This window comes from Neoarius graeffei, chromosome 12 (assembly GCF_027579695.1).
Source record: "Neoarius graeffei isolate fNeoGra1 chromosome 12, fNeoGra1.pri, whole genome shotgun sequence".
Lineage (NCBI taxonomy): Eukaryota > Metazoa > Chordata > Actinopteri > Siluriformes > Ariidae > Neoarius > Neoarius graeffei.
This window is the reverse complement of record NC_083580.1, coordinates 74,039,029-74,060,306: the sequence shown is the minus strand read 5'-3', so window position 1 is coordinate 74,060,306 and position 21,278 is coordinate 74,039,029. Positions and strand designations below refer to the sequence as shown.

At 42.7% G+C, this 21,278-nt stretch overlaps 1 protein-coding gene across 1 annotated transcript in view; it reads right to left on the bottom strand.

The window, feature by feature from the left end:
• The window catches only part of apbb3 (amyloid beta (A4) precursor protein-binding, family B, member 3), a 72,446-nt gene that overhangs the window by 11,461 nt on the left and 39,707 nt on the right, over positions 1-21,278 (bottom strand). Inside the window, exons 2-9 of the mRNA XM_060934926.1 lie at positions 20,796-20,983; positions 20,551-20,624; positions 14,234-14,285; positions 12,515-12,661; positions 12,202-12,329; positions 8,698-8,703; positions 5,244-5,358; positions 4,947-5,034 (exon numbers count right to left, since the gene is read on the bottom strand). Coding sequence (XP_060790909.1) covers positions 4,947-5,034; positions 5,244-5,358; positions 8,698-8,703; positions 12,202-12,329; positions 12,515-12,661; positions 14,234-14,285; positions 20,551-20,624; positions 20,796-20,983 — 798 coding nt within the window. The remainder of the gene's footprint in view (positions 1-4,946; positions 5,035-5,243; positions 5,359-8,697; positions 8,704-12,201; positions 12,330-12,514; positions 12,662-14,233; positions 14,286-20,550; positions 20,625-20,795; positions 20,984-21,278) is intronic.

The following is a 21,278-nucleotide window of genomic DNA, read 5'->3' as shown; positions in this document are numbered from 1 at the left end:
TCTGTCCACTCTTGTCAAGCTTTGATAGACTCAGGGGCGGCTGGGAACTTTATGGATATTCACTTCGCCCAAAGCATCAATATTCCGACTGCACCTCTTGAAGTCCCACTGTCTGTGTCTGCCCTCGATGGCCAAGCGTTAGGTGATGGAAGAGTCACCCAAGTTACTTCTCCAGTTTTCCTCCAGTCTCAAGGTCACAAGGAAGAAATATCCCTGCACCTGATTCCTTCACCTGAGTTCCCAGTTATTCTAGGCCTTCCTTGGCTTACTCGCCACAACCCTCGCATAGACTGGGTAACAAGCCAGGTTGTGGAATGGGGCCCTGCATGCCATGCCTCTTGTCTGCTCTCTAGCTCTCCTGTGTCTCCTGCCGAGCCCCCTGATCTCACCGAGTTATCTCAAGTTCCCACAGAGTACTGGGATCTCAAGGAGGTATTCAGCAAGAGCAGGGCCGCCGTTCTTCCTCCGCACCGGGCCTACGACTGTGCCATCGACTTGCTCCCTGGGACTACCCCTCCTCGTGGCAGACTGTTTTCACTCTCTCAGCCAGAACGCAAGGCCATGGAGGAATACCTCAAAGATGCCCTGGTCTCTGGGTTTATTCGACCCTCCACTTCACCTGCTGGAGCCGGCTTCTTCTTTGTCGGCAAGAAGGATGGGGGGCTCCGACCATGTATTGATTACAGGGGCCTGAATAAGATCACTGTGCGCAACCGATATCCCCTTCCGCTGATGTCCACAGCTTTCGACCTGCTCCAAGGCGCCACCGTCTTCACCAAGTTGGACCTACGGAACGCATACCACCTCATCCGTATCCGACAGGGAGACGAGTGGAAGACTGCCTTTAACACCCCGTCTGGGCACTACGAATACCAGGTGATGCCCTTCGGACTCACCAACGCACCAGCTGTTTTTCAGTCCCTAATCAACGACGTCTTAAGGGACATGATTAACCTATACGTTTTTGTCTACCTCGACGACATCCTTATCTTTTCCAAGACCGTGCAGGAGCACCGCCACCATGTCCGCCAGGTTCTCCAGAGGCTGCTACAGAACAATCTGTTCGCCAAGGCCCAGAAATGCGAATTTCATGTTCCCGAGGTCTCCTTTCTGGGATTTATTGTACGGACAGGCCAACTCCAAATGGACCCTGCCAAGACCCTGGCCGTCCGGGATTGGCCTACTCCCAAGTCCGTTAAGGAGGTTCAGCGGTTCTTAGGATTCGCTAACTTCTACCGCAAGTTCATCAGGAACTTCAGTTCTGTGGCAGCACCCATGTCAGACCTCACCAAAGGGACAGGTGGATCTTATGGCTGGTCTCCTCAGGCAGAAAAGGCGTTCAAAGACCTCAAGGACCGCTTCTGCACGGCACCCATTCTGGTTCTCCCGGACACCTCCCAACCATTCATCGTGGAGGTGGATGCCTCGGACAGTGGTGTCGGCGCGGTGCTCTCTCAACGTTCGGAAGGAAAGCTGCACCCCTGCGCTTACTTCTCCCACCGCCTGAGTCCTGCTGAGTCCCGGTACGATGTGGGGGATCGAGAACTGCTAGCGGTCAAACTGGCCCTTGAGGAGTGGAGGCACTGGCTGGAGGGAGCACAACATCCATTCCTGGTTTGGACTGACCACAAGAACCTGGAGTACCTCCAGCAAGCCAAGAGACTGAACCCTCGACAGGCTAGGTGGGCCCTGTTTTTCAGTCGGTTTGACTTCACCCTCTCATACCGCCCCGGCTCCAAGAACACCAAACCTGACGCACTGTCCAGACTGTTCTCTGCCACTAACAGGGAGAATGAAGTCGGGCCTATTATCCCTGTGTCCCGGATTGTGGCCCCTGTCCGCTGGGGTATTGAGGAGGCTGTCCGACGAGCCCAACGCCAGGACCCCGGTCCTGGGACGGGGCCACCAGGCCTCTTGTACGTCCCACATCAAGCCCGGGCCAAGGTTCTCCAGTGGGGTCACTCTTCCCCTCTCACCGCCCACCCGGGAGCTCGGAGGACCCTGGACTTCCTGAAAAGACGCTTCTGGTGGCCTAACATGGAGAAGGAAGTAAGGTCATTTGTCCTGTCCTGTGAGGTTTGCACCAGAACCAAGAACCCACGACAGCGTCCCCAGGGTCTCCTGCATCCTCTGACCATTCCCCGGTGTCCCTGGTCCCACGTGGCAGTCGACTTTATCACGGGTCTCCCTGAGTCACAAGGTAACACGGTCATTTTGGTCTTAGTTGACAGATTCTCCAAGGCCTGCCGCTTCATACCACTGTGCAAACTCCCCTCTGCTCTTGAAACTGAGAAACTTTTGTTTAATCATGTCTTCCGAGTCTTTGGTCTTCCACAGGACATCGTCTCAGACCGAGGGCCCCAGTTCTCCTCCCGAGTGTGGCACGGGTTCTGCAAGGTCATCGGAGCCACTGCCAGCCTCTCCTCTGGGTTTCACCCACAGTCCAATGGTCAGACGGAGAGGCTCAACCAGGACCTGGAAACCACCCTGCGAGGCCTGGCTATGGATAACCCGACATCGTGGAGCACCTGGCTGCCATGGGCGGAGTACGCCCACAACACCCTGCAGTCATCGGCCACCAAGCTGTCGCCATTCCAGTGCCAATTCGGGTTCCAGCCACCTCTGTTCCCGGACCAGGAGGAGGACGCGGGGGTGCCCTCGGTCAACCAATATGTGAGACGGTGTCGCAAGACCTGGAGCAAGGTCAGGAAGACCCTCATACAGACCTCCAGAACCAACCAGACTCAGGCCAACCGCCATAGAAGACCTGCACACGCTTTCCGCCCTGGGCAGCGTGTTTGGCTGTCCACTAAGGACCTTCCACTGCGGGTGGAGAACCGCAAGCTTGCTCCTCGCTACATTGGCCCCTTCAAGGTGGTGCGCAGGGTGAACCCTGTCTCCTACCGGCTCCAGTTGCCCCGGACTCTGAGGATCAACCCCACTTTCCATGTTTCCCTGTTACGGCCCGTACTGACGTCTACGTATGCCCCTGCCCCTAGGAACCCCCCACCCCCCCGCATCTTCCAGGGGCAGACTGTGTTCACTGTGAATCGCCTGCTTGACTCCCGCCGGGTCCGCGGCGGGTTGCAATATCTGGTGGACTGGGAGGGCTATGGTCCTGAGGAGCGCTGCTGGGTTCCTGCTCGGGATGTCCTTGATAAAGAACTATGTCGGGACTTCCATTCGGCCCATCCGGATCGCCCTGGGAACGTCAGGAGACGCTCCTAGAGGGGGGGGTCCTGTTAGGACTAGGACTGTTTTGGCCTCTAGAGGCTGCTGTTATTTCCTTTTCATGTCGTGTTTATTTTGGCCTCTAGAGGCCGCCACTGTTCCTGTGTCTTGTGTTTGTGTTAATTGCCTAATTATCTTCACCTGTGTCCTTAATTAGTTTGTCTATTTATACCCCTGAGTTCAGTCCTCTTGTCACGGAGTCTTTGTGCTGTTATGTTTATCTCCAGTTTCCTTTGTACTGTGTTTTTTGATCTTCTTAGCTTTTGAATTTTTGCACTTTGCTTTTCTTTTGGATTATACTCTTTGGTTTTTTTTTTTGTCTTTTGTTTTGCCCTGTATATAGTGTATATAGTTTAAATAAACCTTTTGATTCTTTTTCTACTTCCGCCTCACGCCTCTGCATTTGAGTCATCCCCCTGGTGGCCTAGTGGGGGTTTGCTGGATTATCACACCAACGAACCAGGTTCGAATCCCAGCAAAACCCTAACATCATCATCTACAGTGCATAATATCATCAAAAGAGTCAGAGAATCTGGAAGAATCTCTGTGCGTAAGGGTCAAGGCCGGAAAACCATACTGGGTGCCCGTGATCTTCGGGCCCTTAGACGGCACTGCATCACATACAGGCATGCTTCTGTATTGGAAATCACAAAATGGGCTCAGGAATATTTCCAGAGAACATTATCTGTGAACACAATTCACCGTGCCATCCGCCATTGCCAGCTAAAACTCTATAGTTCAAAGAAGAAGCCGTATCTAAACATGATCCAGAAGCGCAGACGTCTTCTCTGGGCCAAGGCTCATTTAAAATGGACTGTGGCAAAGTAGAAAACTGTTCTGTGGTCAGACGAATCAAAATTTGAAGTTCTTTATGGAAATCAGGGACGCCGTGTCATTCGGACTAAAGAGGAGAAGGACGACCCAAGTTGCTATCAGCGCTCAGTTCAGAAGCCTGCATCTCTGATGGTATGGCGTTGCATTAGTGCGTGTGGCATGGGCAGCTTACACATCTGGAAAGACACCATCAATGCTGAAAGGTATATCCAGGTTCTAGAGCAACATATGCTCCCATCCAGACGACGTCTCTTTCAGGGAAGACCTTGCATTTTCCAACATGACAATGCCAAACCACATACTGCATCAATTACAGCATCATGGCTGTGTAGAAGAAGGGTCCGGGTACTGAATTGGCCAGCCTGCAGTCCAGATCTTTCACCCATAGAAAACATTTGGCGCATCGTAAAACGGAAGATACGACAAAAAAGACCTAAGACAGTTGAGCAACTAGAATCCTACATTAGACAAGAATGGGTTAACATTCCTATCCCTAAACTTGAGCAACTTGTCTCCTCAGTCCCCAGACGTTTACAGACTGTTGTAAAGAGAAAAGGGGATGTCTCACAGTGGTAAACATGGCCTTGTCCCAACTTTTTTGAGATGTGTTGTTGTCATGAAATTTAAAATCACCTAATTTTTCTCTTTAAATGATACATTTTCTCAGTTTAAACATTTGATATGTCATCTATGTTCTATTCTGAATAAAATATGGAATTTTGAAACTTCCACATCATTGCATTCCGTTTTTATTTACAATTTGTACTTTGTCCCAACTTTTTTGGAATCGGGGTTGTATAAAAACATCATCAATAAGTCAAAGATCATTGATTTAATTATTTATTTAAACAGATCTATAAATCCGAAGCTGGGTTTTGCACCATGGTGAGGCAGATCCTCGGGAGAAATGCTCTCCATTGTAAGTGATCGTGGCACGGATGGTGGCATTGCTGCCTTCTCTGCCATGATCTGCAAACACATACAAATAATTGCTATAACTTTCACACGAACAATGATGTCATCATGGAAATGTTTGTGAAATGTTTTTGTCAAGAAACAACCATTTTGCTAGTACTCCAGTAGGCAGGTAAGCCTCCACCTTAATTATAATCATTTTTCCTTTCATGTACAGTATCATGGAGGCTTTGTTTCTCGAATCCCACACAACGATCTCTCACCTTGGAGCACAACTCATGCAGGGCTGAGGCTATAGTCTTAGCAGGTGCGTTGCAGCGGAACACGTGGCACTTCAGCATGCACGTGTCCTTATCACTGGCCACAAAGGCAAAGTCCCTACAGCAGGATGAGCAGACCAGAGCAGAACCTCGTTACACAGATCTGTAAGCAGTGTCTAAAGCTGCTCCTGAACATCTACGGTCCAGGAGTAATCTTAAGAAGTCAAACACACTTTGTAATCTGACTGAGAAAGGTAAAACTATTTTCTTTAGAGTAGAGTTGAAGCAGAAGGCTTGAGCACATCTTGTCTTGTTCAACATTTAAAATAAAAATACCAGCAGACATTAAAAAGACAAACGCCACAAATGTAGTCATTACCGATAAACCCAAACAGATCACAGATAGACTTGGTGCAATTTATTTGATAAATATGAAAACTGGGCAACTGAAATAGGAAGTTAATGTGGATATTTAATAAAGAGTGAAATGAATGAAGTATTTAACATTTATAAAAATGCGCTTTTTCATCAAGTCTACTATGGCACCATAATCATAAATTAGGTTCAGAGAGTGAGAGAAAGAGAGAGAGAGGAGAAAAGAGAAAGAGACAGGGAGAGGAGAGAAGAAAGTGGAGGATAGACAGACAGAGAGAAGGGATGAGAAGAAAAGAAGAGAAGAGAGACAAAAGAGGAGAAAATAAAGAGATGAGAAGAGAAACGAAGACAGAGTGGAGGGTAGACAGACAGAGAGAGGGGATGAAAAGAGAAGAAGAAGAAGAAGAAGAAGAGATAGATTGATAGAGAGACAAGAATAGAATGAAGAGGAGGGAAGCGAGACAAGTGAGGAGAAAAGAAAGATGAGAAGAGAGAAGAGAGAAGGGAAGAGGAGAGAAGAATGATGCAGATAGACAGAAGAAGGGAAGAGAAAGAAGATGAATGGAATGAGAGGAGAAAAGAAAGAGGAGAAGAGAAGAATAATGCAGATAGGGAAGTGAAGAGAAAGATGAGAAGAGAAAAGAAAGAAGAGATTGAAGGATAGACAGACAGAGAAAAGGGATAAGAAGAGAGAGACTGATGGGCAGAGAAGAGAATGGAGAGACAAGAGAAGAGAAGAAAAGAAAAGAGAACAGAAGAGGAAGAGAGACAAAAGAGGAGAAAATATAGAGATGAGAAGAGAAAAGAGAGTGGAGGATAGACAGAGAGAAGGGATGAAAAGAGAAGAAGACGAAAAGACAGATTGATAGAGAGACAAGAATAGAGACAAGAGAAGAGAAAAGAGAGAAGCAAAGAGAAGAATGATGCAGATAGACAGAGAGAATGGAAGAGAAGATGAAGGGAAAGACAAGAGAAAAGAAAGAGAAGTGGAGGATAGACAGAGAAAAGGGATGAGAAGAGAAGAAGAGAGAGACTGATGGACAGAGAGAAGAGAAGAGAAACAAGGATAAAAGAAAGAGGAGAGCAGAAAAGGAAGAGAAAGACAAGAGAGGAGAAAATATAGAGATGAGACGAGAAATGAGAGTGGAGGATAGATAGATAGATAGATAGATAGATAGATAGATAGATAGATAGATAGATAGATAGATAGATAGATAGATAGATAGATAGAGAAAAGGGCTGAAAAGAGAAGAGACATATTGATAGAGAGACAAGAATAGAATGAAGAGAAGCGAAGAGAAGAATGATGCAGATAGAGAATGGAAGCGAAGAGGAGATGAAAAGAAAGAAGAGAAGAGTGGAGGATAGACAGACAAAGAAGAGAAGAAGAAGAGAGAGACTGATGGACAGAGAAGAGAAGAGAATGAAGAGAAGAGACAAGAGGAGAAAAGAAAGAGAAGGGTGATGCAGATAGAGAAAAGGGAAGAGAAAGACAAGAGAGGAGAAAATATAGAGATGAAAAGAGAGCGGAGGATAGATAGAGAGAAGGATAGGAAGAGAAGAAGAGAGAGTGATAAGAGAAGAAAGACAAGAGAAGAGATAGACAGACAGAAGAGAAGAGAAAATGGAGAAGTTGCTATGAATTCCCTTCATGGAAAACTTATTTTTATGTTTTGTTTTTTGTTTAATTTTGGTAAAATGCTCATGAAAACCCAGGGGAATTTATCCTGATGTTCCAGACATTTAAAATTTTCAGAAGACTGTTTAATCTCTTGCTGATGTGTTATTAAAGCAAAGGGAGGAACCTTTTAGGGATCCAATCATTTCCTGGTTTTTTTTATGAATATCGCCTCGATGCTGCGTCGGTTATATTTTCTACCTCATATGCAATATATATATATATACAAACCTGTGGTACAAAACAGGAAACATCAGACGCAAATGATCGATAAGTACAGCATCCATTTTTTATAAGATCTTCATCTGCTTAATGGTGGTGTGCAACTTGCACTTATGCTTACGTACATCTAACATGCTGAATATGCAGAATGATGTTTAAAATATAAAATAGTGCACGTGACCATTAGGTCAGTTTGGTTTCAAAATTCCGTGAAGCTTTGTTTAAAAAGGATAACGGTCAGACCGAGCTTTTAAATCTTTTTCTATGACGTGCTGTGGTTATAGATGTGAAATTTCGCAAACTTTCGTCCACTGTTGCTGTGCCTGATGTAATGTAAAGGCTTTTCATACAACATGATTCATCTCTACTGCACTGTATTATGTCATCTGCCATGTTGGGCTTTCTGGATATAACCCAGTAATCAGTCCATAGCTGATGTTCAGTCATGGTTCCTCAAGAACTGCTAATGGGAAATTTTCCATCTGAGAGCTAATCTAAAAAAAAAAAACAAAGGAAGTGGAAGTATCCGTATACAGTACAGCTATTTCACACGCACCCGGATGTCTCCGACCTTGACATTCTTGTGCAGCAAGGGTTATCTAACAAGCGATTCCCCATCCATTCATCTAAAACCACAAACTGTACCTTTGTATTAAAACTGGTGCAATTAATTTACACATCAGCCTGTTCTGTGTTTTGCTCTGTAGGGATTTAATCAGTGGTTTATAATTAAATTTGCATGGATTTGTCAGGATTAATGATGGCAGGGTCCCAGTGGGGCCTGGTCTATAATGAATTACATCTGCAAAACATTAGAGGCTGGAACTTTTATTGATTTATCAGGTCAGGTTCTATTTGTATTCCAAAAATACCCAGTTACATGCATTTGTTGGTTGGATGGAGAACAGAGTTTCTACATTTGTAGGTAATGAAAAGGGAAAAAATGTTCGGCTTGTGACATGCATAGGAAAGAGAAGGAAATAAGCAACACTAGAGTTCTCTAATCTCTCTATCCACTTGGAAGATGATGGATGAGAGAAGGCAGGAAATGAAAGCGTTATAGAAATAAAAAGGCATGAAATACAAAAACAAATGCTTAAGTTCCAAGAAATGCAAGACGTCAATCCTACAAATGACATTCACATGATGTGGGTAAGAAAAGAAAAAAAGTGCAGTGATTACCTGTCTCTGTATTCACGAGTGCCGATTTTTAAAAAAAAGAAAAGAAAAAGGTTATTGTTAAGAATGCTAAAAAAAGAAAATGTCGCAATTGTTTTAATTTAGATATGTAAATACCTTACTTATCATAAAGAATTACTGTATATGGATTCTGGGCGCTCATGAATTGCTAATAATCCTAAAAATATCCATTTCATACAAATACAACACATCTTTTCGGGCAGAAAGAGAAAAAAAGAACAGGTTAAGTTTGGATGATAAATATAAACCAGACTATGCGGCTTGGGTTTTTTTTTTTCTTTTTTTCCTGGAAGCTCGGATGAGTGTGACCAGAAATAGCAGTACTTAAATTAACTCCACATGAGCACCTGATCATATCGTCAGCAAGTCTGTAGAGCTTGCCTGACCACAGCCATGGAGACACACAATTTGGATGAAGATCAAGAACCTGAATTTGCTACTGAAATATACTGTATGTTACAGGTCAGAATTGTAAGTCAGGTGGAATTTTTCAACCTAGGTTCGAATTTTTAACCCAGTTCATAATTTGCTACTTGTGTTCGGGAGACTTATTCTATCTAGGGTTAGGTTTAGGGTTAGGATTTGGGAAGACTTTGTATTTTAAACTACACTGTAAAAAACAGAATTACGCTTTGTTCAAGTAATTCCATATTCACAATTGAATGGACAAGAAAATATGAATAATTATTAACGAACAGAAAAATCCACATCAAACTGATAGGGTGCGCCTCAATGATGTATAAATATACAACAGTGAATAATCTGAATTGAAAATACATAATTGCCACAGGTGTTTATTCAGCGCATGCTCTAGACATGGGGTTTCCTCTCCCAAATGCAAGGGCTGTGTGTATTTAGGCTGTGCAGGGTCATGTTCTAAGTCAATCTGCATCTTAACAGTTAGAAGGGCCATGTCCCGCCCTTAAACATGAATGTTTTGACATGGATGTAGCTTGTGTTTCAGAGCAGCTAGATTAGAATGACAAGATGCCCCAATTACAAGTGCACTTATTATTGCACTGTAGCTTGGCCTGTGAAACCAAGTTCAAGTACTGAAGGGCCATGTTTTGATTAAAGAAATGAAACCCCATGTAGCCTATTCATGCTTAAAGGTCCCATGGCATGAAATTTTCACTTTCTGAGGTTTTTTAACGTTAAAATGAGTTCCTCTGACCTTCTTAAGTCACCCCAGTGGCTAGAAATTTCATAATGTGTAAACCAAACTATGCCCAACATTTGAGAATGGCGCGTCAAAACGGCGCGTTGATAAACTCTTCCCTTGCCTACGTCAGCAAGGGAGATGATCCCCACGCCCCCCCCCCCGGATTCCCAACCACTGTATGGATTGCCCGTCCAGCTCAAAAGTTGCCACCAAACATGGAAGTTGCGTTGTACATGGATGTAACAACACAGAAAGGAGTCTGTTTTTACTGCCAATGGGAGAGCCCCTGAAGATGCAGTGGCTTAATTTTATTTACTCCAATAATACGCCGTCGAGTCTACCTAAGACGGTGTATGTTTGTCGGAAGCATTTTCCTGATGAATGTTTCCACAACTTGGGACAGTACAGGGCAGGTTTTGCACATCAACTGTCACTGAAGCCTGGGTCCATACCAAGCATCCCTGCCGCATCAGCCACAAACACCGAACAAGTAAGTGTATAACTGTTAAGTTGTTTTGCCGTGTTTTAAAATCGGTGCCACGTTAGCCTTGCAATGGCTACATTAGCTGTGCAGCTAACCGCTTCCTGCAGTTAGCCAGGTACTCTGCGCTACAAAACCAAAAAGCATGCAGCATGCTCTGTTATAATAGCCAATCAAAACAGTTTTTACAAAGACACCCACATTCTTTTTTTTAAGTCACTCGTTCATTTTATTTGTTTGTTTGTTCAGTAAAAACCCAAACATTTGTTGAATTTATTTTATTTCCTCACGTCGCACCTTAATGACATCAGCACGTGGTATTTTTCCCTTCGCGGTTTGTTCCTTCTCTCTCGCCATAGTAAGACACCCACATCCGCTTGTTCTGACCCACTGGAGGTAGCGTCACAGTGCTGTTAGCCAATCAGAGGTAACACGTTTACATGTCATGAATATTAATGATAAGACCCGCCCCCACCCTCTACCCTTCCCCGCCTCCTGCTTCTCATTAGCAAAACGACGCACTGGGAAAAGCGCTGAAATTGGGCTTTCTCCCAGGAGGCTATATCTACGTGCCGAGGGTTCATTTTGAGAAAGGCTGCGGATAGAACATCCGGAAACCTCCACGAGCCCGTTTAAAGCATCAACAAACCACCATGCCATGGGACCTTTAAAAAGACTGAAAATAGATTGAACTCAGGGGGCATGCGCTGTAATTATACAAATACTTGATTTTGTTCAAAAGGGCTTATTGAAATAAAGTTTTTAAAAAAGTGTGAAGTTGGGGGCGTCGTGGATAAGGCGCCATACCATAAATCCGGGGACCCGGGTTCGATTCCGGCCCGAGGTCATTTCCCAATCCCTCCCCGTCTCTCTCTCCCGCTCATTTCCTGTCGCTACACTGTCCTATCCAATAATAAAGGTGAAAAAAAAAGCCCCCCCCAAAAAAGTGTGAAGTTTATTGTACATTATTGAAGTTTTGTAATTGTGTAGAACAATGAAAAAAGGCATGTATAGTTTAATGATATATTGTGATAACCTCAATTGCCTTTTTGTACTACTGTGAATGCCACTGTTCAGCAAAAAGAGAAATCTATGTTGGCAGAATGAGGAACTGAAAATTGACTTAATTAAGAATTCTTAATAAAGATAAGTGTTATCATAGTTTGGATTATCATGGGCACATCGTTGGCAAAACATAAAATTCTTAATGCAGAAGGTTGCCTTGAAATTTCAAGTATTCTCAACTATTCTTTTTTTACAGTGTACTTGATGTAATAAGACTGGACTCATTAATAAATTCAAACTATATATCGCTCCTTCCATTGTGATTGTCACTGGTCTAGTGGTTAAGGTGCTGGATTAAGAATCAGAAGGTTCTGAGGTTGAATCCTGGTTAAGTATGAAAAATTATAGCTTTAAAATTATGAGATAGATAGACAAGAGGAAATACTAGGTAGGTATAGACAGAGAAGAAGTGAATGGATGCATGGAAGAAAGAGAGACAAAAGAAGTGATGGAACATCCCTTTTAAGATTCTTAGATAATCCAAAATTTTACCCAGGTTGGAAATTATGAACCAGGTTCAAATTTTTAACCCAGGTCAAAAAAAACATCACCTAAGTTGATTTTTTTTTTTTTACCTGTAACATATAAAATCAAATTGTATGAGCACTCCATGACCAGGTCCGTTTCTGAGTTTTACAAAAGCAAGGGTAGCAATTATAGACAGCACTGATACTGATGCAAATACTCGGATTGAAATGAAAGGGAATAAAATGTGGAACGGGTGAGTTAGTTGTACGGGGTGACAGAAAAGGGGGGAATAAACACCTTCGTTACAGACCTGCCGTTGTTGCAGCCCACCCCCCACACTCGAATGCTGATGATGGGTTGGCAGTGGATGAGACTGCTGTCGATGGGGTCCAGGAGGCTTAGCGTGTCCTTTTTGAGCACCATCATCATGTCCTGACCCTTATCACATACACACGGAGATACACACACCCAAATGTGTGCAATACATATACCTTTAACACAAGGCTGAAGGCTACAGCTTACATTCAATTCCAAAGGAAAAAAAAGTTATAATAAATATATCGTACTTATTAAGGTTTTTTTTTCCATCTTGACATGCTCCCAATAAGATATGAGACGCTCACCTCTCCCCAAGCTCCCACAGCATCACGTCCCTCGGCTTTGCTGTGAGAGAGCTGCTGGATACAGTTATTGACTGTCAGGCTGCTCTTCCCTGGTGCCAGTTCCTCCTCTGGGATCTCCACCCATCCCAGCGAGCGTACCGCAAAACACTGGGACACACACACATACCTCTTAAAACATCATGCAATCAACTGAGGACACTATATTCGCAAAAGTATGTGGACATCTGACCATGACAGGCAAATGTTTTTGTTGAACATCCCACTCAAGATGTAGTTCTCATCCTTTGATGTTCCAATAACCTCCACTCTTCTGGGAAGGCTTTCCTCTTGATTTTGGGGTGTGGCTGTGGCGATTTGCCCATTTAAGCCACAAAAGCATTAGTGAAGTCAGGTACTGATGTCTGTGGTGTAGACAGTGTTCAGTTCCTCCCAAAGGTGTTCAGTGGGGTTTAAATCAGGGACACTCAGGTTCTTCCACTCCAAACTTGGCAAACCGTGTCTTCATGGAGCTCTGTGCTTTGTGCACAGGAGCATTGTCATGCTGGAACAGGTTTGGGCCTCTGAGTTCCAGTGACGGAAATTGCAATTCTGCAGCATACAAATATACTCTATACAATTGTGTGCTTCCAACTTCGTGGCAACAGTTTGGGGACGAACCACATGAGTGTGATGGTCAACTGTCCACAAACATTTGGTCATATAGCGTACACAAGAAGATCAAGAGGATCTGAAAATTCCTGTCGTAAACTTTGACATCGACAAAATATGTACAGCTGAAAGCAAAACCTTGGACCCTTGTAGTTATGAGATGATGTATGAATTTTGCAATTTATCTCCAAAAATGTCTTTCCAAGATCCTTAAAAATGAAACGTGGGTGTATCCTGGAACAAGATTACAATCCATGCTCCAAAATGGTGCAAAAGAATCAGGACAATAATCGTGAGCTCGAATCCCAGTGATGCTCCATCGATCTGTCGGCGGGAGGCAAGGAATCAAAAGTGGCCATGCTTTCAGGATGGAAGGGGCATACTCGATCTCCCCGTCAATCAATGTGACAGTAGCCAAAATTAAGTGTCTGTAAGTTCATGTATGCGGAAGAGGGGGGATAGCATTTTCATCTGAGCGGTCGGTGACCAAACTGGGGCGAAAATCCAAAGGATACCGCAAAACCATTAGAAAAAAACCTTGAAACTATGTTCTACAAAGATCTATTTGGATATGAAGAATTCAAATGATTAGCAAACTGTATAATCAGAACGATTGGTTGAGGAACAGAGGACGGGGGTCTTCATCATTATGTTTGAAAGTTCCAAATGTTTTCATTCAATTGCGTATAATTTATCATCTCATATATTTCGGTGCATTTTCACAACTAGAATTTGTGTGACCTTGATGCATGCATTTTCCCCCAGCAATATAGTATATGAGATATGAGTAATTATTGAATCTATTTGTGTTTGTCTATGCAGTGAAGTGCATCCTCTTACACACGCGTAATGGAACAATGTCCTCAGTAATGCTTCTCTCATTTTTATAAAGGTCAATACACACATATAGACCTTTCACACACATCAATAGTGTCTCCAGTGAGGCAACAAAAGCCGATCTGGGTTCTGCCCTTTATCTCACCTTCTTACTGTCTGAATTATGAAAATTGCTTTTCATCTCAGGATTTCATTAACATTCATTTGCGCATTAAGACAGCACTGGAATGATACCTTGGAGTCTGGGTCCGTGTTCGCACAGAAGTATTCTTCCTGCCAGGACACTCTGATGGAGAGGGAGAAAAGCATTAGCAATAAGCTTTAATGTACTCAAATGCAAGATGCCATAAGTCTGTTGTTATTTATTTATTCAGTCAGTCTAGAAAAAAGGCAGGACCATGGTCATGATCATGGCCATGTATTGAGCCTTAATCAGCTCACTGACAAGTATCTTTATTCAATGCCTTTCATTCCTTCCACTTTCAAGCAGTAAACAAACATATTCACTAAACTAAGCCTCAGAAGAACTTATCATAGGCAGATCAGACGCTCGCTGGCCATGCTGTGAAAATTGTCCATGCAGACGCTCATCTAAGTTTCCAAATCTGTCATTGCTTAACTCTTAAATATTTTCTATCGTGAATGCGATCATTAAAAAGCTTATGATCTCTGCTTTCCAAATAAATGCATCTCATTAAGATCTGTTCAGTACTTTGGGAGTAACAGCAGGTTGAAGTCGGTACAACAGAGTAAAAACTCTTCTTGCGTGACATTGGGAAACTGCCGGTGCTTTTCTTTTTGAATCACGGGAAAGTGGTCAGGCTCTCTCTCTCTCTCTCTCTCTCTTCTAATCGGTTTCCGACTGGATTACTCATTAATCTCAATCAGATAACTTTTATAGGGATGTTCTCTCGTTCTTAGTGTTTCTGATGAAGTATTCAGTAAAATTTTTTTGTCTGCTAGTTTTGATGTTATGATTCACAGGAGACTTTGAAGTGAGTTTTCATAGCTTTACCTACTTATTTTTTCAAATCAAACTAACTCATGTAAATAAATAACTTAAATTTAGAATATAACTGTGGTTGTTTTGATGACAGTTATTGAGATCTTAGTGGTCGGAATGAGATTTAAAAAAACCAGAAGTCAGAAACGCGAGTGTCAATTTCAATTCGGTTAAATGGAATTGTTTATTGGATGTGGATCAGACAGTTTTTTCGAGGTTCGCCTTGAAAGCTGCGAATATTATCATTTATATTCTTTAATATAAACACTAGTAGGCCCTATTTTTGAAAAATACAAAGCCCTACAGAGCACAAAGAGGGGATTAGAAATAATCTTTTACTACTTTTTTGCTGATTGTACCAATTTAACATTTTTACCTTATTAGCATAATTAATATTAATTAAACAGTAATTTGCATAATTTGTTTTTACTAATTTTTCAAACTTTGTATTCAGTATACAACCATCTATGTTCCTGCCAATTTCCATGTAAATATCTTGAAAAATAAAAAGTTATTAAGGAAAAACATTTGATCTCATTGGTTAATGAGGCCCATTTTGGACCATGTGATCCTCATACGGAATATTATGGCTGTTTTCTAAAAATTGGGCATGTCATATGTTCTAGTCAATGTCCTTTGCATGTTTTAGGAGTTTATTAATGACCTCCTCAGAGACACATTGAGTAGATTCCAGTTCCGGACAAAAGCGTAATGTAAATATTACACCCAGAGAGTCCTTCAGAGGTTAAGTAAGAATTCACACCATGGACAGTGCTGTTATACAAAAATAATCCATACGCTTAACATTTGCTCACCTAGAAGTGGATTATTTTAGTTTATACAACAAATTTGATTGGTTAAACAGAGTTCCAAGAGTGCTAATATTTTGAATAACAGCACTGGGACGTTTTATTGTGTGTATCACTCTGCTCGACTGTATCCTGTAGTGTTGTAGTACTTGAGACTGGTCTTGAGACCACTTTTTGAAAGTCTCAGTCTTGTCTTGGAATTGAGTACATTTTTACTCGGTCTTGTCTCAGTCTCAAACGTAAAGGACTTGAGATTTTATTTCAAGACCAGTCAAGACCACAATTGCAGGAATTTCACTAAACTGTCCGATTTACTTGTTAACATCGCTACTGTGATTGGTTGTAAAACTTCCTGTTTCAAATGCACCAATAACATGACTCATTGCTAATTTGAAAATTTTCTTCTTGTTAATGGTGTCACCCCTCCCCCACCCCTTCACACACGCCAGTCTGGTCCTGGTCTTGACTCGGTCTCGCCCTGTCTTGGTCTTGGTCTTGACTTGATCTCAATCCCTCAAAGTTTTGGTCTTCGTACACTTTGGTCTTGGTCATGACTTGGTGTCGGTTTAGGTGGTCTTGACTACAAAACTAATATCCTGCATGTAAAATTCCACTTCCTAGTTTGAAACGGTTATTACACTAGTGTTAGCAACATCATCAGCAGACATGGCAAATTATTCTTTTCAGGAATATACCTTTTGACTTAAACTATGAAAGCTCATAGATGGAAGATGGAAAGGAAGAAAGGATGCCAATTTTAACAGAATCACCTTTAACAAAAATGTACAAATCAACATGAGCGTGCGAGCGAGCTAGCCATCTAGCCGACATGCTATAAAGTAAGTGTGGCTTCTTCTGGATCTTTTTTCCGCTACTGAAGCAAAAATAAGCAGAACATTTGGCTATGTTGTGTCCAAAATGTCACTTACTCAATATTAATTCTAGTTTATATGAAAGCAATATCACGCTCATGAGCGTACTGTTATAGCCGTGCTGATATTCAGTACAACAGCGTTCCCTCTCATGGGATATTGCTGAAATAACAGCATAAATCCCAAAATGCTTTATTCCACTTATACCACAGTGATTTGCCAAAGACTGAACAATACAATGATAATGAATGAGACAGGGTTTTTTTTTAACTGTTTATTGCTACCTTTGATTGTTCGCTTCTATTATAGACAGATGTTTGCACATCAGCTTCTACTGTATTCTATGTCTTGAAGTCATTAAGAAAAAAAAAAACCACATACACACAGCTTGTCATGCTACTGAGAAACCCGGAAAGTACAATCTGCTCTGTCCTGAAGACTTCCATAAAAGTTACGTAAACATCTCCTAACAGAAATCTTCACTACATCAACAATTATACGTCTCTTTTTCAAACATGTCTCATCTCATTATCTGTAGCCGCTTTATCCTGTTCTACAGGGTCGCAGGCAAGCTGGAGCCTATCCCAGCTGACTACGGGCGAAAGGCGGGGTACACCCTGGACAAGTCGCCAGGTCATCACAGGGCCGACACAGACACAGACAACCATTCACACTCACATTCACACCTACGGTCAATTTAGAGTCACCAGTTAACCTAACCTGCATGTCTTTGGACTGTGGGGGAAACCGGAGCACCCGGAGGAAACCCACGCGGACACGGGGAGAACATGCAAACTCCGCACAGAAAGGCCCTCGCCGGCCACGGGGCTCGAACCCGGGCCTTCTTGCTGTGGGGCGACAGTGCTAACCACTACACCACCATGCCGCCCTTTTTCAAACATGTTTTTGAGGAAAAGAAAAAAACTTGTTTATTCATCGACTTAGATTATGGGTATCCTTTATACACGAGTCACTGTGTGTGAGCTGTTACTTCTGGAACGAATTACGATGGATTAAGGATAGGTTTAATGCAATTCTATCATTTATGTTACAGCCAGAACTGCTGTCTGAGCTAGCGTTAAAGAAAAAAATGCACACCCTTTGATTTGAGATTACAACTGTGGGATAATGGAGGATCATTTGCTTATAATGGTGGAATAATTTATCCTCCTGTATAATGAGCCATAATGTCCTTGGCAAAACAGATTATTGTTTTTCTCAAACACACACACACACACACACACACACACACACACACACACGGCTGTCTGCTTAAAATAAGATTCTTGTTCTGGAGCTATTACTAGCCATGTGAGAGGACATCTGCTGACTGGAGCACCAGGTGTTTTCTCTCTCTTGGGCATGCAAGTGGACTTTACTGTCAGTCACTTCATTATAGCAACACAAGATAAACACAAAAGCTGAACACAGGTCAATAGGACATTTACAAAAAGTGTTCACCCTGCAATTTTAATAGAATTTTACATACTTGCAAATCTCAAGGGCGTACATGTTGCAAAGAACCAGCAGTCTTATATTAGAGATGTAACAATATGGCATATCTTATGATACCATTCGATTCAAAGCTCTCGATACGATATGTCTGAATATTGAACAATACATTCAACAGACTGCATAATAAAGTAGGCTATTCTTCATACATACTATCTATATTCCACGAGGTGTAATAAATATTTAAATCTAATCAAGCCCATACTCCATCCTCTGAAAAAGTACCTTCATATTTAATTTCCAATCAAAAAAAAAAACTTATCCGAAGCAGATGCTAGGATACTAACCAGCATTAAAATGGATTGTGAGATGGACAGGCAGATTGGGGCGGCGTCAGCAGTAATGCGGGCGTTGTTCTGTGGTGAAGAGGGAGCTGAGCCAGAAGGCAAAGCTTTCGATTTACCAGTCAAGCTACGTTCCAACCCTCACCGATGGTCATGAGCTTTGGGTAGTGACGGAAAGGATGAGATTGTGGATATAAGCAGCTGAAATCAGCTTCCTCCATAGGGTGGCTGGGCTCACCCTTAGAGATAGGGTGAGGAGCTCAGACATCTGGTGAGATTTTGGAGTACAGCTGTTGCTCTTTCATGTCAAAAGGAGTCAGCCGAGGTGGTTCGAGCATCTCATTAGGATGCCTCCTGGGCGCCTTCCTTTGGAGGTTTTCTGGGCACGTCCAACTGGGAGGAGACCTCAGAACACGCTAGAAATATAGCTCATCTGGCCTGGGAGTGTCTTGGGATCTGCCAGGAGGAACTGGAAAGTGTTACTGGGGAGAGGGTCACCTGGAAAACCCTGCTTAGCCTGCTGCCATCGCGACCCTACTTCAGATAAGCAGAACAAAATGGATGGATGGATGGATGGATGGATGGATGGATGGATGGATGGATGGATAGGATACTAACCAGTGCTACCAATTGTTCTCCACTTCCTGGAACTTTAACAAATGGAATTCTGAGAAGCAATGTCACCTTTCTCCACTGCCTGAACTTCCTGGGATTATTACCTCTGCCAAGGAGGTTATACTGCAGATTGTAAGCAGGACTGTGCAAAACCTACCAACCCGATTTCAATGAAACTTGGTGGAAGGGTGTATCATGGGCTATGATATAACTCATTAAATTTTGGAGCAGATCGACAAATTAATTTTTCCTTTTGCTAACATTGAAAAATGCTGCATTTGGTCTTGGTGGAAGTCTGCGCTCAACAATGCCATACATCTTAGAATCCAGTAGATGGCAGTAAAGTACAAAACATAACCAATATAGCCACACAATGACCCCATATCACAATCTACGTTCATGGGTACCAGTAATCCTCTGGAATACACATGTAGGCTCATAATTCTAATAGTTTTGGAGTCAGCTATTGTCCTTGGTGGAGGTCTGTGCTGTCCAAGGGCCTTTCTAGTTTTGAGTGTTTATGTGCAGTCTTTGAGATGTACGGTATAGTTGGGGTTTAACTATGCTGAGACCTGGCAACCCTGTACACCAGCGAAAGCCTGACCAGAGCGCTAATGTTTAATTTAGCAGTGATTAAATTTATATATCCTAATGCACAGCTTTTGTTTCATTATACACTGCTAAGAGTCTGAATGGATCACACAAACACTTTCGTTATTAGGTTTCAATTATGTATTTTTTGTTTTAATCAATTGAAAATGGAAATGTAGGCATATCAGGACACTGCTGTATTATATCAAATTTGAATTTTGTGCATTGCTGTACCCCTATCTTACACTCACTGGCCTCTTTAATAGGAACTTGTTCTTGATTCTAAGATTCCTGTTCTTGGCTGGCAGGAGTGGAACCCAGTGTGGTCTTCTGCTGTTGCATGCTGAAATGCTTTTCTGCTCACCACGGTTGAAAAGAGTTGCTATGAGTTGCTATATCCTTCCTGGCAGTTCAAACCAATCTGGCCATTTTCCTCTGTCCTCTGTTATCAACAAGGCGTTTGTTTCCACCCACAGACCTGTCACTCACTCATTCACTCACTCAGTGTTTTTTGTTTTTGGCACCATTCTGTGTAAACTGTAGAGACTATTGTGTGTGAAAACCCCAGGAGATCAGCGGTTTCTGAAATACTCAAACCAGTCCATCTGGCTCAAACCAACATCCATGCCACAGTGAAAGAAAGTCACACTTCACTGTGAGATCACAATTTTTCCCGTTTTGATGTTTGAACACTGTGAACATTCACTGAAGCTCTTGATTTGCATCTGCATGATTTTATGCATCAAGGGATTGGCTGACTGGAAAACTGTATAAAACAGCAGGTGGATGGGTGTGCCTAATAAAGTGGCCGGTGAGTGTATATGTATGTTGTGTGTGCAGTGGCTTTGCTAATAATACAGCTTACCCGTCACTGAGGGAATGCATGGGGCTTTCCGTTACCCCCCCTTTGGACTCACGCCTCCCATCAGCTCCAGTACTCTGACAGAAAAGGCAAGATAAATGTCAGAGTAACGCATACACATAACTGGAATTATACTGTACTTGGATGTGTAATTCGCACATTGACCTCTTCAGTGTCCCATCTTTACAGACACAGAAACATGCACATAGTGCTGATTATAACAGTGTGACCTCAGAAAGAACGCTGACCTTGTGCTGGTTAGCTGGGAGTCCGTTGCTGATGCTCTGTTTGTCCTCTGTGCTGTATGAAGGATGCTGCCACTGTGTGGTGCCTGAAGGCACGTGCCAGTAGTAGGTACCGGTGCTGTCCCGTATAGTGCGCCATCCTGGAGGCAGGTCTGAGTCCAACGTCAAGCTCTGATCATTCCAGATATCATCTGTGACCAAGGATAGAATTATACTATATATATACAGGGTTAGTCAAAATTATGTTAACACTTAAATGGTAGAAACAATTTATTCACAAAACATACATTATACATGCAAGATGATTTACAGGACGGTCTCAATCTGTTCGCCATCGTGTTCAACACACAAAACCCAGCGAGCAACAGTAACATTTAAAGCCCAGATTCACATTTCACGGGGAATAGATGATACCACAGTCCTTATTCTGTCCTTGAGGTCATTAATATCACAAACTTTCCTGCGAAACACGCACTCCTTCACCAT